This window comes from Syngnathus acus, chromosome 8, assembly GCF_901709675.1.
Source record: "Syngnathus acus chromosome 8, fSynAcu1.2, whole genome shotgun sequence".
In the NCBI taxonomy this organism is placed as follows: domain Eukaryota; kingdom Metazoa; phylum Chordata; class Actinopteri; order Syngnathiformes; family Syngnathidae; genus Syngnathus; species Syngnathus acus.
In genome coordinates, this window is record NC_051093.1 from 6792167 (window position 1) to 6806985 (window position 14819).

Below are 14819 nucleotides of genomic sequence, written 5' to 3' on the forward strand. Positions count from 1 at the left end.
CTTCCACAGAGGGCCATTAGGACTGTGAAAATCATATAAATGTATAATCAGCTCATGTTTCCAAAATTGCCCGTGCATTTAATTGTTTCTGTATATTTAAGACTTTGCAATCAAAATCACTGGATAGGTAGTGTTTTTTTTTAAATTATTATTACAGTAGTTTCTTATCCTTGCCTTGCTCTTTCAGTCAAGTGGTTCAGTCTATCACCCAATCAGCAGTGAATTTTATTGTTCAATTTATGTGAAGGGTGTGGCAGAAAAATGTTTGCAATAGAGTATCGGTAAAAAAAACAAAAAAACAACAAACAAAAAAACTAATCCAAATTACAGAAATTAAGACAGATGAACACACAACAATTGAATATGATTTAAACTAATTTAGAGATTTACTCACCAACATTTTTTCCGCTCCTCATGATCCCTGTTGTAAAGGTTTTCCGGCTTCATCAGTTGAATGTTTGCTATACTGCTGTCATCTTGTGGAAGTTGCAGGAATTTCTTTTCCTCTTTTCAACTTTCGTTTCATTTGTCCCTCGCGAGGAACCATAGGTTGGAGAACTTGTCGCCTTAGCAACAGCGAGGCTTTCGCTATCACAACGAGCAGGCAAAATGTTTTTTCAAAAGCTATAATCTTCCAAAAACTAATTTCGATGTACTTTTTAAAGCCGGTATGGCCACAAGCAACCCATCGGTGTTTCTTCTCTCGGTGAATGGGCAGATTGAGGGAGCGAATGTGAGTTTTGATTCGTGTTTAGCATTACGGCTAACACGTTAGCATTAACAGTGCTTGTAATACTTTGCATTTGTGCAAGATCAAGAATAAGATTATTTACTATGCATTTGACTTGTTTTCAAATTTCAGTTTCCGAGCTATGACGACTTGTACTGCAAATATTGCTTTGTTTATGGCCAAGACTGGATACCCACCACTGTGAGTACCTTTTTGAATACCGCGGATTACAGTACAGTTAGGTGTAACACTGCACAATCTGAAACATATATGCGTGGTTTTATTTATTTTTAAATAATAATTACCGTGTAAATTGCTGGTGACCAGCCACCTTTTGCACACCTGTGACCTCTCGCCCAAAGTCTGCTGGGATAAGTTGCAGCTCTCGTTTGCTGCCAAAAGTTACACTGTGGATTGTTTTTCTTTTTTCCAGATTTGCAATATTATAATTATTTAGTGTATTATATGCTTAAGACACCGAGTAAAATTTAAAAAAAGAAAAAAAACGGGACGAGATTTGAAATCGGCATGACGAAATCTCGTCATACTGACGAGTTAAAGTCGTCATGCCAAGATTTAAAGTTCTAATGCCGAGATTTAAAGTCATCGTGCAATTTAATAATTACGATGTAATCATTGCAATAGCAGTCGACGAGAAACTCCTGAATTAAGACGTCCGTGCACACAAAGACGGAAGTCACGTCAATTCTTTTTTTTTTTTTTTTTCACCTCTAGGGTTTGGAGGAAGGCATCACTCAAATAACATCTAAAGGTAGTCAATCGTCACAAAAATTGATATGGAACTTCCCTCTGGACATAACTTTTAAGAGCACAAACCCTTCAGGATGTGAGTACTAAGCACAAACAGATTTAAATTGATCATTTCATATTTATTGCAAATTGATGTGCTCTTTCTAAATCAGGGCCTCAACTTGTGCTGAGTGTTTATGGACCAGACCTGTTTGGCAATGATGTGGTCAGAGGCTATGGAGCAACACACATCCCACTAACACCTGGAAAGTCAGTAGAACCCTTACCAACTTCAAATCATATTTGATTATTAAATTCCATGCCAGTTTAGCTTGAAATATTGTTTGTAGAAATACTCACCTACTGCCATGTCACTTTTGAGATCCAATACAAGATTGTATTAATATCACAGACATACACGGATCCTCCCCATGTTTGTTCCTGAACCCACATGGAGACTTCAGAGGTTCACGAGGTGAGTTGATAGTTAGGTTAGTGTTTTACACTTCAGTTCAATTCAAATAATTTGTGTATCAAGACTAAAATTATAATTGGCCAAATTAGCTCTGGGTTATATTATACTCTTATACTTTTTTTTTTAAAGTTGGCTTTGGGGACGTCGACCAGAGTACACAGACCCTAAAGTGGTGGCCCAGGGTGAAGGCCGAGAAGGTAAGTGTGAATGTTCGTTCTCTAATGAACTTGATTTTGTGTTGTGTTTGCATTAAGTTACCTGTTGTTTAATTGTTGCAGTGACACGGGTTTGCTCTCAAGGATTTGTTACAGTCTGCTTTAACATCGTAATGAAGGACATGAAGAAACTGGGATACAATTCTGGACCATCAAATTCACCAAGTGCACCTTTCGCCACCTCATCGGGCCTGTCCACAGAGGAACATACACATTTGTGATTATATTGAGCATTTCTAGTTAACATTCTGATGATGATCACAACAAATGCTTTACTGTTTCAATTCAAAATGTTTTATGCAAGTGTTTTTTTAAAAGTAAATGTATTTTTTACATAATGTTTGACTTTCCACTTTTTATGATCTGTTTCTTTTTTTTTTAAAAGACACTGACAATAGTTCGAGCTGAAAGTGATATACATTTTATTTTGAACCAATGCAGCTACACTCATCCTCAACCAACAGTCTGCGGCCTGTTGCTCTCATTTTGTTTAGATGCCGTTAAGATTCCACGGTGATGTTTTCCTACAAAAACCCATAACACAGAATAATAAAGGTCAAAAAAAAAAAAAAAGAACGGTATGTTACAATAGTACAAATGATAAATTATATTATACAGTTATAATGCCGACAGATTGAGCACATCGAATAAAAAGCAGCCTGCTCCCGGTACTATGAGAAGGGTAACTAGACAAGACGTGACGAAGAATAAAAAGGTGGCTAATTAATGCATATAAAGACAGTCTTGTAAGGTCGGGTAGTTTCCTCTCAATAAAAGCATAGTGAATACAAAGTGATGCCTCGTAAGCTTGCCACATGTAAGTACACAGTCGGAAAAAAGTGGTCATTTGAAGTTGTCATCCGACAGTTCCATTTTTTTTCTCTCTCTTTTAATGCAGCCATCATCACTTCAAGGTTAGTGACATCTAGGAGGGTGAGAAAAACAGATTACAGTAGGCCCAGTATTAGCAAATCCAACTTTGCAAAACACCTTTTCATTTTGCTTTTTTTTTTTTATGATCTTTCCACAATGTTTGCATATATATATTTTGCAATTAAACAGTTTCGCTGGACTGTGTGCACTTAATTCAGGCATCCAGCCATCAGCCAAGCATAAAAAAAAATCCCAGTTGAAGCCATCCCTCCATTTGCCTGAGACAAATGTAGCGCTTTTTTTGGCGCAATGAAGGGCCCAAATAGTGTAGCACAGCAGATAGGAAGGGGGCGGCGGCACACCAAACGATCGAAAACAAAGAAAAAATATTGGCAGTGATAGACAATTGAAGAGATAGATTTGCCTCCATCATCTCGTATTACACACAATTTTTCTACAACGTAGTACTCCAATATAGAAACATTTTGCACAAACTTAAAACTAGCTCTAAATGACACGGCATGGAGTGTTACCCACTAAGAGCCTACTCTGGGGGGGTGGGGGGTCATCCTCGAAGATCAGTCGCTGTGACTTTGATAACAGTTGTGCTTCTAAGAGAAGTGAATGGCTGACCCATAGGGTGAAAACACTAGAATGACCTCATGTAGTTTCAAATTGAATATGCAGCTAGTAAACACCCCAACAACACAAATAAAGGATTTTGCTAAGGATTAGCACAAGTAAATAACAAAAAAAGTAACCGTGGGTAATGACCTACGACCTCCTCCCTGGAACTTCTGCGTGTTCGCCAGATCAAACTCTCAACGTTGTTGATGAGCCAACACAATATGTTGCAGACATAACCGCCACCTGGAGGGGGGGGGGGACCACTTAACAATTGACATTACTCATTCAAGTACACATGGAAGCTGGTATCGCTCGCTCAAACTCCCTTTGACCCTAGTACAAAAACAAATCCCGCAATGCCTCGCTATGATGTTGAATACTGACGCTGTCACAGTTCATATTTTATGTCTAAAGCCACTTTAGGGTGTGGCCTTGGTGTTAAACATCAGATGGAGTTGTAGCATTGAGGCATTGGCAGGCGAGCATGCCACGCCGCTGAATCACTCGGACACGGAGTTCATCTCCTTTTTCGAAGCGTTCACACAATGTTATGATGGTGACCCTTGGAAATTGGCGTGTTTTGTGGTGGTCCAAGCAGAGTGCTCAGATGAGCGCAGTGCGGTAAATCAAAAAAAAATAAAATTGACGCTGTCACATCCTGGTTAGCAGCTAGCCTCCTTGCCTACGCTAAGGTGTAATGGTGAGCCCAAAAGTTGCAGAAATAATTTTGTTTGAAAGAAAGAAAAAAAATAACAAAATGTGCAAAATCCCTGCTTTGGAACACACACTCACACACTGTATAAACATTTCTGACGGTCTCTATCATTCTAACTCCAGTAAGTGAAGGAAAAGCTTCCTGGAAAATACACAGTGTAATAGCACTAGTATATGCAATCACTCACACACACACACTCACACACACATTATTCAGCTGACAGGGCTTATAAAAGATTAGCTCTAGTGACGAGATAAGATCCTGGCGTTAGCTCGAGTCAGGCTTCTGTCACTCCAGAAGAAAGGAGCAATCCTACGGCAGAAGGGAGGCAGTCGGGTGAGAGGCTAGTGGACTGACCGTCTTAACCTGCCTCGGTGGGGGGGGGGGGGGAATGTAAACACCCCTGCTACTCTAACTCTGATGCCAAACGGACAGTGTCGGATGGAAATGGAACACATAGGACAAGGCGGTTGGTAGCACTGAGAGAGGAAGGAGGAGGAAGCGTGTGGTAATGTTAAAAGGATGCCACGTTGTTTATGACCTTGTTAGAAAAGGGATTGATGGGACAAGAGCTTTTGGGGAGGTGCAAGTTGTCCTGCAGTCATCCCCTCACAAAAGGAACGGGTTGGTGGCTCCAGTGGGCTGCGATCCAGCCTGGGGGGGCAAGCTCATCATTGGCTGGGGCAGAGCGCCGACCCCGATTGCACCCATTGAGTGCCCCCCCGCCGGGGCCACGCCTGCCATGTTGATGGGTACGATGGGCATGGAGGATACGGCCATGGGATCGGCCATGCCGCTGGCGAACCCCGAAGGCATGGGGCTGACTCGCATCTGGTTGAGGGTCGGAGGAGCCGGCTGACTCACTTGGAAGGGATTGGCAGGGGCAGCGGAGGCTGCGGCGGAGGCTGTGGCGGAGGCTGAGGCGGCGGCGCCACCTAAGTGGTCATGGGAAATGTCAGAAGCACAAAAAGACAAACGCTGGGTTCATTTTCTTCTGTGTGTCGGCTAAAAACAATTGCATTTTAAGCTCCAGCTACCTGTTGAAGCCAAGAATGGGTTGAACGCTGGTGCAGGTTGGACTGGTTTGGTCACCAGAGAATCCAGGTTGACCAGGGCAGCATTGGGCCCCAGGAAAGACTCTGGAGTCTTCCTGGTGGGATTTGAAGAAGTAGAGCCGGATGTGGGAAGAGGGTCGAAGAGGTCCAAGCTGCCGCTGCTAGCGAGACTGGCTTGGGAGGGAATCGAGGATGGTAAACCACCATCACCTACAAAACACAAGTTGTTGTAATCTAAAATAAAATATAAGACACATAGAAACCCCGATTCCAATCAAGTTGGGACCTTAAATAGCACGCACGTGAAAATAGAACGCAGTAGAACAAATCAAACTCTCCACATTCAAAATGATAAAATGCATCCATCTGCAGGCGAGTGTTCACTGAAATCTTTTTGATGTAGTAAATTAAACAAAGGAAGCTATTTTGGGAGGACAGCAAGAGGCGGACAGCCTTTTTGGTAGCAATGAATAAAAAGAGTGATGGAAACGCACCAATAGCCGGCAAGCCATCTGCTACATGTGGCATTAGGACAAATTCATCTCAAAATAGCAACTCACTTACAACAATGACAAAAGAGGCAAAACTGACTCCCCCAGGAAACCTTCAGTCGCTTTAGAAGTTTGATTTTTTTTTTTTTTAACATCCAACATGTTTACATTAAACTGAAGCACAGATTTGCATCCAGTGTCAGCTTCCCCACAAAAAAAACAAGAGGGGGGAAAAAAAAAAAATCCTTTTTGGAAACCCTTCAAAGACCGACTTTAGGAATTTATGGAAACAGAATTCTCGATTATGTTGGTGAGACAAGGCTCAAAATGATTGTTTAATGAATCAATGACTTCATTTAAATTTAGTATTCCTGAATGGAGAGGATGATGTTTATTCATTCATCCTCCGAACCGCTTCTCCTCCGTGGGCGTGCTGAAGCCTTAAAAGTGACTCTGCAATGTGCTTATATCCAATATGTTTAGCCGCTAGCCGAGCTAGCCAGCTGAATCTTGTTGATAGCTAGCTGGTGCAGCGTAAACAGAAATCGCCCCCAGGCTCCCGATTTCAGAAGATTTGCATGTAGGACGCGTGAGTGCGTCCAGCTCGGCAAAACCTTTTGGGACCATCTTGTCAGTTAAAACAAAACCTCAGTCTACCATTTTTAGTTTTGCAATCCAATTCATCTTTTAATGAAGTGTAAAATTCTAATTTCTGACTCACAAACTGTCATGTGAAACCGCTTATTTTGAGCCTTGTGAGATTTAAAAATAAAAGTACAGATTGATGACACCACAAACACAAGAACACCCTGGTGATACAAGACCAGACCAGAGCAAATAGCCTTCATTTACAAAAGTATATTCTCATTTCTTTCATTCATTTTGTCAAGGAAAAGAAACATGGCTCCTTGCTCCGGTCTGGTGGTATAATAAACATAGAAAGACAGGACACAGTGTGCCATCTGAGGGCACAGAGGAAGAACACCACAGACTGTGTCAATAGGGAGACAAGGACAGGGTGAGTACCAGCAGGGACAGAGGAGGAGGAGCGCAGGCTGTCAAACTCTGAGAAGTCCTCTTTGGACGTACCATTGGATTCACTGAACAGCTCAAAGCTACCTGGATGGGGACAATATGTCACATAGAATATAAAGTAGACACAAACACGTGGACAGATGAGAACACACTAAAGAAATATGAAGGTGTGTGAATATTTATCTGTGGAGATTAAAGGGTGATGGACGCAAACATCCTTCCTCGATGGGTTACCTGTGTTGGAGGCCTTAGGGCGAGTGGCTGCCGAGCCCCAGGGATCGGACGCGGGAGTGGAGTTTGATGCCCAGGGATCGCTGCTCTTCATGGGAGGAACTGAGGTAGGAGCCCCCCATGGGTCCGCTGGGGCTGCCGACTTAGAAGCAGAACCTTGGGAGTGGAAGATAGGTTTGCTGAGTGGCAAAATCCGGGTAGGTGGTTTCAGAAGCTAAAAGATGTTCCTGCAAGTGACTTCCTTCTGTCGTGACCTTTCTAACACAATTTCTTCATTAGAGTCGACTCACACGTTTGTGTCACAATTTTGCAAGTGGACAATCTCGAGTTGTTTATGTCAACAATGTGTGAGGTCTTGGGTAAATAGTGTGTTGAAATATCTCCTCGGAAATAGGGACTTATTTCTCCACGCGATTGCGGTTTGCAAGGGGTGAACTTGTGAAGTGAATATGATCTACTTTATTGTCACTGGTCCTGCTGAGCAACATTCCTAGCTGACAAAGCGTTAACCAATACTTCTTAGAGCTGAAGGTAGGGGTGAGGCACTTGTATACAGTCCACATGTACACAGAATGTTGCACCTAAAAAAAAGACATTCCCTAAATGTATGTATACCATAAGGTTTCCAGGGGTCTCCTTTAGCCAGAGCTCTGGCACCCCAGGGGTCAGCACTGGCACCTGCCTCTGGGACATCCATCAAATCCATCAGAGATGATTGCGGCTAAAATAAGACGGAAAGTTCATTAAAGATAAAGAAGCATTAGATAAGGGTGGAGCTGAGTCACTCCAGTATACCTCTTTTCTCTTGTGGATCAGTTTGCCAGAGTCCGGACCTCCTTTCTTGCTCTCCTCCAAGGCCATCTGTAATCTTAAATCGTCCCCTCTGCGTATGCGGTCCTCCTGTAAATGGTCACTCGTGAGGACAAACACCACCCGAGCGATTCACACTTCATCTTCACCTAAGATCTGTCACTGAGATGATACTGGAGATATTTGATGTGAATCCAAAACTACACATTTGACACCATTATTTTCCCCGCCATTACAAACACACACATCCCATCCAGACACTTTCATCTGATCTGAAGCTCATTGGATACAATGAAGTCATCCCCCAGATGTGTCCTGGTGGTGATTTATTTTCCGCCACGTCGCACGCGTGTTTCGTACCTGCTCCGCGGCTTCTCTGCTCATGGCCAGAGCCAGTTGCAACTGCAGCTCCTCCTCGCCGCTCGTCTGCGGTCTGGCTTGTTCCAGTTCTGATCCCGCGTTGGGAGACGTAGCTGATGGGACAAAATCGGACATCGTACTTGACAACAGTGTCGAAAGGTATGTCTTCAGGACTTTGTGGACTCTTGGATTCCATACTGTGACATGAATATGAAACATCACAGCACGAGTGCTTTTTTTTTTACATGTACGCTGTGTAGACTCGGAGGGATGCTTGCCAAATTGAAAATAGGTTTCTGACCTACTTTGGACCTCTTGAGAACAAGGGCATGAGATAGGTCAACTCCACAGTGGCATTGTTTTTCACTCGCACTCTGCCGACGCAAAATAGCCCAGAGAGCTTCGAGTGGAATCTCAAAAATCTCCCCTGGCGACGCCCACGCTGCCGGCTCACTCTTACCCCATTTTGGCCTGATTTTAAGTTCCGTTTCCTCAAAATGATGACTCGGCTGTTGGCCCTTCCGCCTCCGAGCTCCATATTGAAGCAGTACTTACGGGAATGTGGGCCACACGCTCAGGTCGAGAGTGCAACACGTATGACCCCGTGCTGGCTCAAATCCACACACACACACACACACACACACATGCGGCATCGGTGCTGTGTACAAACGACTGAGTGTCAAAAGGGGAAAAGAAAACAGTTTGGCGCTTTTGTTTTAAATTCCCTCCAGGTTTCCGCCTGTGTGTTAACTCATTTCCTTTTTGGCTCAGTGGTTTAAAAAAAAAAGTACCGGTGCCGTAATTATCATGAAAAAAAACATCCTGATGGTGTGCTGTACTGGTACTCACAGCCATGGTAGGATGCAGGCGAGCCCTCTGACCTGCCGTACTCTTCGCTGTAGGAAGTCGAGAGGTTGGGCTGCGATGAGCCTCGACCAAAGCCCATTTGACCGCTCCCTGTGGATACCTGGGCCATGCGCTCTTTGGTCTTCAAAGCTTGAGACCTTAGCGGGAGAAATAAAGAAAGAAAAAAAAGGCTTTTATCTTCACATACTGGAAAAGATCAGGCTGGACAAAATGGCAGTGGGAAAACCGAACAATTTAATCTTTCCTATTATTTGAAATTCCTCAAGGGGAATTTTTATGGATACCCATCTTTTGTTAAAATTATTCAGGATAAAGAAAATAGCCAACACGTTTTAATTGGCCGATTCATTTCCTACCGCTCTCCTTTGAGACGCTCTTCGTCTTTGAGAAGGACCACGAGCTGCTTGCTCTTCTCCCTCACGTTGATGCCTTGGTCCTTCCCGTCTCGGTCGACATACTGGAAGTCTTTCAGAGTCTGGATGGCAAAGATGTTTTCCTTGCATTGCAGCGCCACTCGCTCCGAGCCCGTCTTGATCAGGTAGTCGAGCAGGGTGAGCGCTTTGTAGACGTGGCGCCAGTTCTTGCCGTGGTCGTTGAGTCGTCTCCAGATCATACTCATGATCTCGCTAAAGGCCACCACGTTGTAGGTTAAGTCGGCGATTTCCGACATGAGTGAAGATGAGGGCCCCCAAGGGTCGTTGGAGGTGGCCTCTCTGACTTTCTTCTCCGCATCAGAGTAGTTGTTCACCATGTTCTTCATTTGGCGACGGATGGTGGAGCTCGGCATGGTGGCGGTCGAAACGGGACCAGCGTTGGAGAAATGATTGAAATTCAAACAAGAGCAGGAGCTAAGTTTTTGCGTAATTAAGCAACAGCGAGATGTCAAAGCCTCCTTGTTTTTGAAAAACTTGATGCCGGGATAAGAGTTTATGAGGCTTCTTCAGGCCAGTGCGATGTTCCTGAGTCCTCCGGTACAATGTCTGCTAAAACCATCTCCACACACAAAGTGCCGGCAGTATTTGCAACCGTGCCATTACCTAGGAAGCAGAAAAATAAAAATTCATAAATTACGAGTGACAGACGTTAGCTTACGGTGACGCATCAGAAATGACGACATACTTGTTAGTCCTTCAACCTAAAAATGAAACTCATAAAAGGATGACATATGATCTGATTATTGGAGAATCGAAGTCATGGACAACAGAACGAAAACAAGCTCTTCTCCAAACTATTCATCTCAACTTTGATCTCTTCTTTCAACACACCCTTTCTCCTCGACGTCGCACATTCAGTCCTATCCGCTGTGAACTCAGCATGCACCAGCATGCACCAGCATGCCCCGCAACCAAGTGATGGTGTAAACAGTGCGCGTAGGGGAGTGTTCCGAGTTGTACAATTCATTTGCAAAGAAATCACTTGTGTCATTGTGAGGGCGTCTTCCGGCCTGGCCGTGCCACGGGGAGGGACAGCTGGAGAGGAAACCAGGATGAGCGAGAGCGCCTAGGGAATAAGAAAACAACTTGGCACATCCCGTAAATTCACTTAATGCCGGTGAAATGTGATTCCTGTGGCGCATGACCCCCCCACCCGCCAAACTTTCCCTCATCACCCTGCATGGCCGTGAATACGAGCGAGGCCTAATTACACATCTGCTGCAATAATCACCTATTCACTCACTGCAGACAGGAGGAAGAGAAGAGAGTCTGTCTTGTCCATCGCCCTTCCCCGATACTACCCCCAGCCCCAATACGCGCATGCGCTCACAACCTCCGCCGCGACCATACTCATCACTCAGGTCCTTCCTAAACTACTAAATGATTTGGTCAGCCTCCTGCCATTCAAAATGATAAGACAACTATAAACTGTCAGCAGGTTGCAGTTCCGGATGACGATAATGATGATCGCAAGAAGAACAAAAACTAGCGGTGCTCTGCTTGATCAGCCACCGATCGCGACCGGACGGTTTTCGTGGAAACGTACGTGATCGGCATATGTCAATCAATGCCTTTCCCTGCTGGTCAATAAAAACGATCACCCGCTGCCTCCAGCCAACACGAGACCGGCCTGTGTGCAGTGTAATGCCCCTTACAAAAGAAACTGGGATGAAACGGGGCGATGGTTCAAGCACAGCCAACACAGCACTAGAATTGAAACAGTGATTCCATTCAATTGATTCACCATCAATTCTCTTCCATATTTGAACAAAAACATTTATTAAAATCCGAAATCAGTACACACGTGCTCTCAAGTAGCTACTGTAATACATGTATTGTTTGCGATATAACTTTGTTCCTTTATTGCTTTGTATTAAAGTTCTCATTTCTTCCACACTTTCAAGCAGGACAGGATGTGTGCACTTATTCTTCTGTAAATAGAGCAATATATTATCCATTTGTTGTCCAATGCAAGACTACGTAGTAGCACTCTGATAACAATCACTGACTCCAAATTGCGGAAACTTTTTCCCCGTAACGGGTACAGCACACTGAAAACAAGGCTACCTTGACAGAGCTGCAAAGCAGAGCGATGGAAAGCGGAGATTGAATACTCGTCTGGACGTCTCTCATGAGCTTGACAGGGTTGGTCTTTATTGAACACAACTAAAGACACACACAATTATCAGATGCTAAAAATTGTTGACCATTTCCTACATAATCTGTTCTTCCTTTGAACACTCTGCATTGAGATATGAGTAGTAATGATCACAACAGTTTAAAAAATAAATAAAGGCATGTTAGCATCCTTGATCCTCCCAAACTCTGATTAATAACCCAGGTCATGCACGCTAATATAACAATGATGATGCATATTCTTCTTTTGCTTTACAACACACTGGCTCAGTCCACAGCCACAACACAACATTTTTAAGATTCAATACAACTGCCACAACACTATTGTGTACTATTTCAATTGGAAACCAAATCAATACTGTACAGAGACAGCGCCCTGGTAGAGTCATGCGAAATGACGCAAAACGGCAAAAAAAAATACAAAAGGAAGAAAAGGTGTAATCATTCGTTTGTGGAAACTGTGGGAATCTACAGGAAGCGATGAGAAAACACGATAATGTCAAATAAAGAGAGCAAATCGGATTTAGAAGTGACGTGTTTGGTATCTCACGAGCCACTGACGTCGCTTTGTTTTCCTAATAGTCACAAAGTAATTGCTCACACTCATACAAATATATTGTATTATAATTGTGAGTTTGATGTGGAAAGGGGGGGAGCATCATATAGTTCAGTTCGAAGTTTGTGAAATCTCAGTCGAAATAGCCTTGGTGCTAACTAGCGGTTAGCGCTAACGTTAGCAGGTTGAGAGCAAACTTGTGTTAACTTGCTTAACTTTAGTCGTAAGGGAGATCGATGTGGATTAATCGTTTAGTTTTTCACACATTTGTTAAAAACGCATTGAAGCCAAGTGATGTTTTATTCACGATGATTATTGGAACACTTCGACGGGGGGGAAAAAAAAAAGAAAAAAGTTGGGATCGAAGCTAGCCACCCGCAGAGCTTGTCTGTCCTCTCTGATCGCTTTATTAACGTCAGATGGCGTAAAATCGTGCAGTTTGCTTTGTGTTGACTGGAATTAGATCCGATCTTGCTCTTCCAAATTCTATCTGATCCATAAACTGTGCTAAATCAATCGACTAGCATGCTAGGCTATGTAGCAAATCTACTAAGAGATGAGACGGGGTGCTGAGTGGAGACATCGCCACTGAAAACTGGATTAAGGGACTCTGGAAAACGTCTCAATAATTCCACTACGTATTAAAAACAGGCGGTATCTTACCGTATGTATCGAACTGGGTCGGACTTAAACGAGAGTCCAGGGTTGTAAACCCTTAAACGTGTTCCCCCAATTCCAGAGGAATGCCAAGAAAAGGAGAAGAGAAAAAAAATCAAGATAGTGTACTTATTGCAGCGAGCTTGTTGCGCCTCCGCCTAGCCAAAGTGTTGCTAATGCTAATGCCAAGCTAAAGGTTTCCCCTCCTCCAGAACATGGCGGGCGCTTTGGGAGGGGGAGAGCCGAGGATGGGTGTGACCGACGCGGCCTGACTCACACACAAAGACCTTCCTTCCATGCTAGCCATGTCACCCAGCCAGCCGTCAATGAAACACTGCCTTGAATTTGTTTCCAGAGGGCAAACAAAAATTATAACATTTGTTTTTCATAGTAGAACTCATCTCAAGTGTTCCCATTAGTTGGAAGTAACTAAGTACACTACTTTTCGCTCATCCCACAAGTGAAGGACAAGGCTATTTCAAAATTAGCGATCAATAAATTGTCTTAATAATCTTCTGAAAACTACTAAATCAGGGGTGTCAAACTCATTTTTGTCGCGGGCCGCATTGTAGTCATAGTTTACTGCGGAGGGCCATTATGACTGTCAACCCAAATAAATGTATGAACACTTCATATTATATACAATATAAGCTACAAAACAAACTGACAAATAATTCGTTTTCAAATCAGACTAGTGAAAACGTATAGTTTAAAAAGAAGATTTATAAAAGTGAAGACAATATGACATGAATTTGATGCAAATATGTCTTCGCCGGCCACATCAAATGATGTGGCGGGCCGTACCTGGCCCCGGGCCTTGAGTTTGACACCAGTGTACTAAATCAATGTAATGTGAGAGTTTTTCTTCGTGTAAATTCTAGCTAATGTAGGTGCAATGATAACTCGTCAAAAACGTGCTAACTTTCATGGGGGAAAAAAGAAATACTGATATTATATCCCTCCTCACTCAGGTCAAGGTCGCATAAGCTGATGCCATCGCTGACTTGGGTCAAGAGACGATCAGAACACACGCAGACAAACATTCACAATCCAATTTATGGACAATTCTGTGACCTCAGTTGACCTAACGTGACTGTTATTGTGTTTTGCAATGAGGGTGGAGTATCTTGAGAAATGGAAAACATGCAAATTCTGCACGGGAAGACACGACCCCAGGCCAAACTGCCAAAGCCCAGAAATGTGAGCCGTATGAGCCAACTATTAGCCCACAATGCCGCCAAATTAACATCTAAAATTGACCAACTACATGGATGGAATATGAAAAAGGGAAGCGCGTTCTGGAATTTCCAAGACATCCAGTGTGTGTTACAGGTGTGACGTTGTGAGCCCAGAAAATATCGCAAGGCAGCATTCCATCCCTTAAGTCTTTTTCCACTGCATGTGTCTGATCATGTCCAAACAGCAAGAGTCACATGACGTCTAAGATGGAAAAAGTAGTATATGATATTCAAATCAGGTTCTATGAATAGATGTGAGTGCAAAAGTGGAGCTATGAATAGACAATTTCCTGCTTAAATGGAAGAGCAAGAAATACAACATTAATGTAAACCAGTTTAAGATGGTTTTGTTGAATGTCGAATTAAGGTTATATTATTATTATTATTATTTTAGATCCTTACTGTGTCTTTTACAAGCTTATATTTGGTGCTGTGTTAGGACAACTAAAGCTGAATCTAAGCTAATGTACAATAACAGTGTTTGTTTGTGTTTGTCTGAAACAAGAATATTACAGTAACTGGAAATAAATAAACAAATAAATACATTATAGATTATAAATAAAT

General features: G+C 43.0%; 2 protein-coding genes across 8 annotated transcripts; one reads left to right on the forward strand and one right to left on the reverse strand.

Annotated features, from left to right (window-relative positions):
* Positions 1–536: 536 nt before the first annotated feature.
* On the forward strand, positions 537–3339 carry b9d1 (B9 protein domain 1). Its single transcript, XM_037256636.1, has 7 exons — positions 537–733; positions 863–931; positions 1466–1577; positions 1654–1750; positions 1893–1955; positions 2085–2152; positions 2234–3339. The coding sequence occupies exons 1-7, from the start codon at positions 671–673 to the stop codon at positions 2389–2391; spliced, it is 630 nt and encodes a 209-aa protein (XP_037112531.1). The 5' UTR covers positions 537–670; the 3' UTR covers positions 2392–3339.
* Positions 2569–13269, reverse strand: epn2 (epsin 2). 7 transcript variants are annotated; one of them, XM_037256626.1, is made up of 11 exons: positions 13024–13267; positions 11736–11834; positions 9591–10271; positions 9217–9371; positions 8368–8480; positions 7993–8097; positions 7813–7918; positions 7201–7353; positions 6958–7050; positions 5423–5650; positions 2569–5320 (listed from the first exon to the last, which is right to left on the reverse strand). In XM_037256626.1, the coding sequence occupies exons 3-11, from the start codon at positions 10019–10021 to the stop codon at positions 4995–4997; spliced, it is 1710 nt and encodes a 569-aa protein (XP_037112521.1). In that variant the 5' UTR covers positions 10022–10271; positions 11736–11834; positions 13024–13267; the 3' UTR covers positions 2569–4994. The 7 variants fall into 7 exon arrangements, with proteins under 7 accessions (XP_037112521.1, XP_037112525.1, XP_037112520.1 ...); XM_037256630.1 differs by lacking the exon at positions 11736–11834 and having other exon boundaries at positions 7021–7050; positions 7201–7346; positions 7812–7918; positions 13024–13268; XM_037256625.1 differs by lacking the exon at positions 11736–11834.
* Between the last annotated feature and the right edge of the window lie 1550 nt (positions 13270–14819).

Bases quoted from the DNA above. Each gene is read 5' to 3' on its own strand.
- b9d1 (XM_037256636.1), top strand. From the start codon at position 671: ATGGCCACAAGCAACCCATCGGTGTTTCTTCTCTCGGTGAATGGGCAG. The intron at 932-1,465 runs GTGAGTACCTTT...TTTCACCTCTAG, and splicing joins AAGACTGGATACCCACCACT to GGTTTGGAGGAAGGCATCAC. The intron at 2,153-2,233 runs GTAAGTGTGAAT...TAATTGTTGCAG, and splicing joins CCAGGGTGAAGGCCGAGAAG to TGACACGGGTTTGCTCTCAA.
- epn2 (XM_037256625.1), bottom strand. From the start codon at position 10,021: ATGCCGAGCTCCACCATCCGTCGCCAAATGAAGAACATGGTGAACAAC. The intron at 7,354-7,812 runs GTATACATACAT...TCCACTCCCAAG, and splicing joins AGACCCCTGGAAACCTTATG to GTTCTGCTTCTAAGTCGGCA. The intron at 5,651-6,957 runs GTACTCACCCTG...TGTGTTTTGTAG, and splicing joins CTCCTCCTCTGTCCCTGCTG to GTGATGGTGGTTTACCATCC.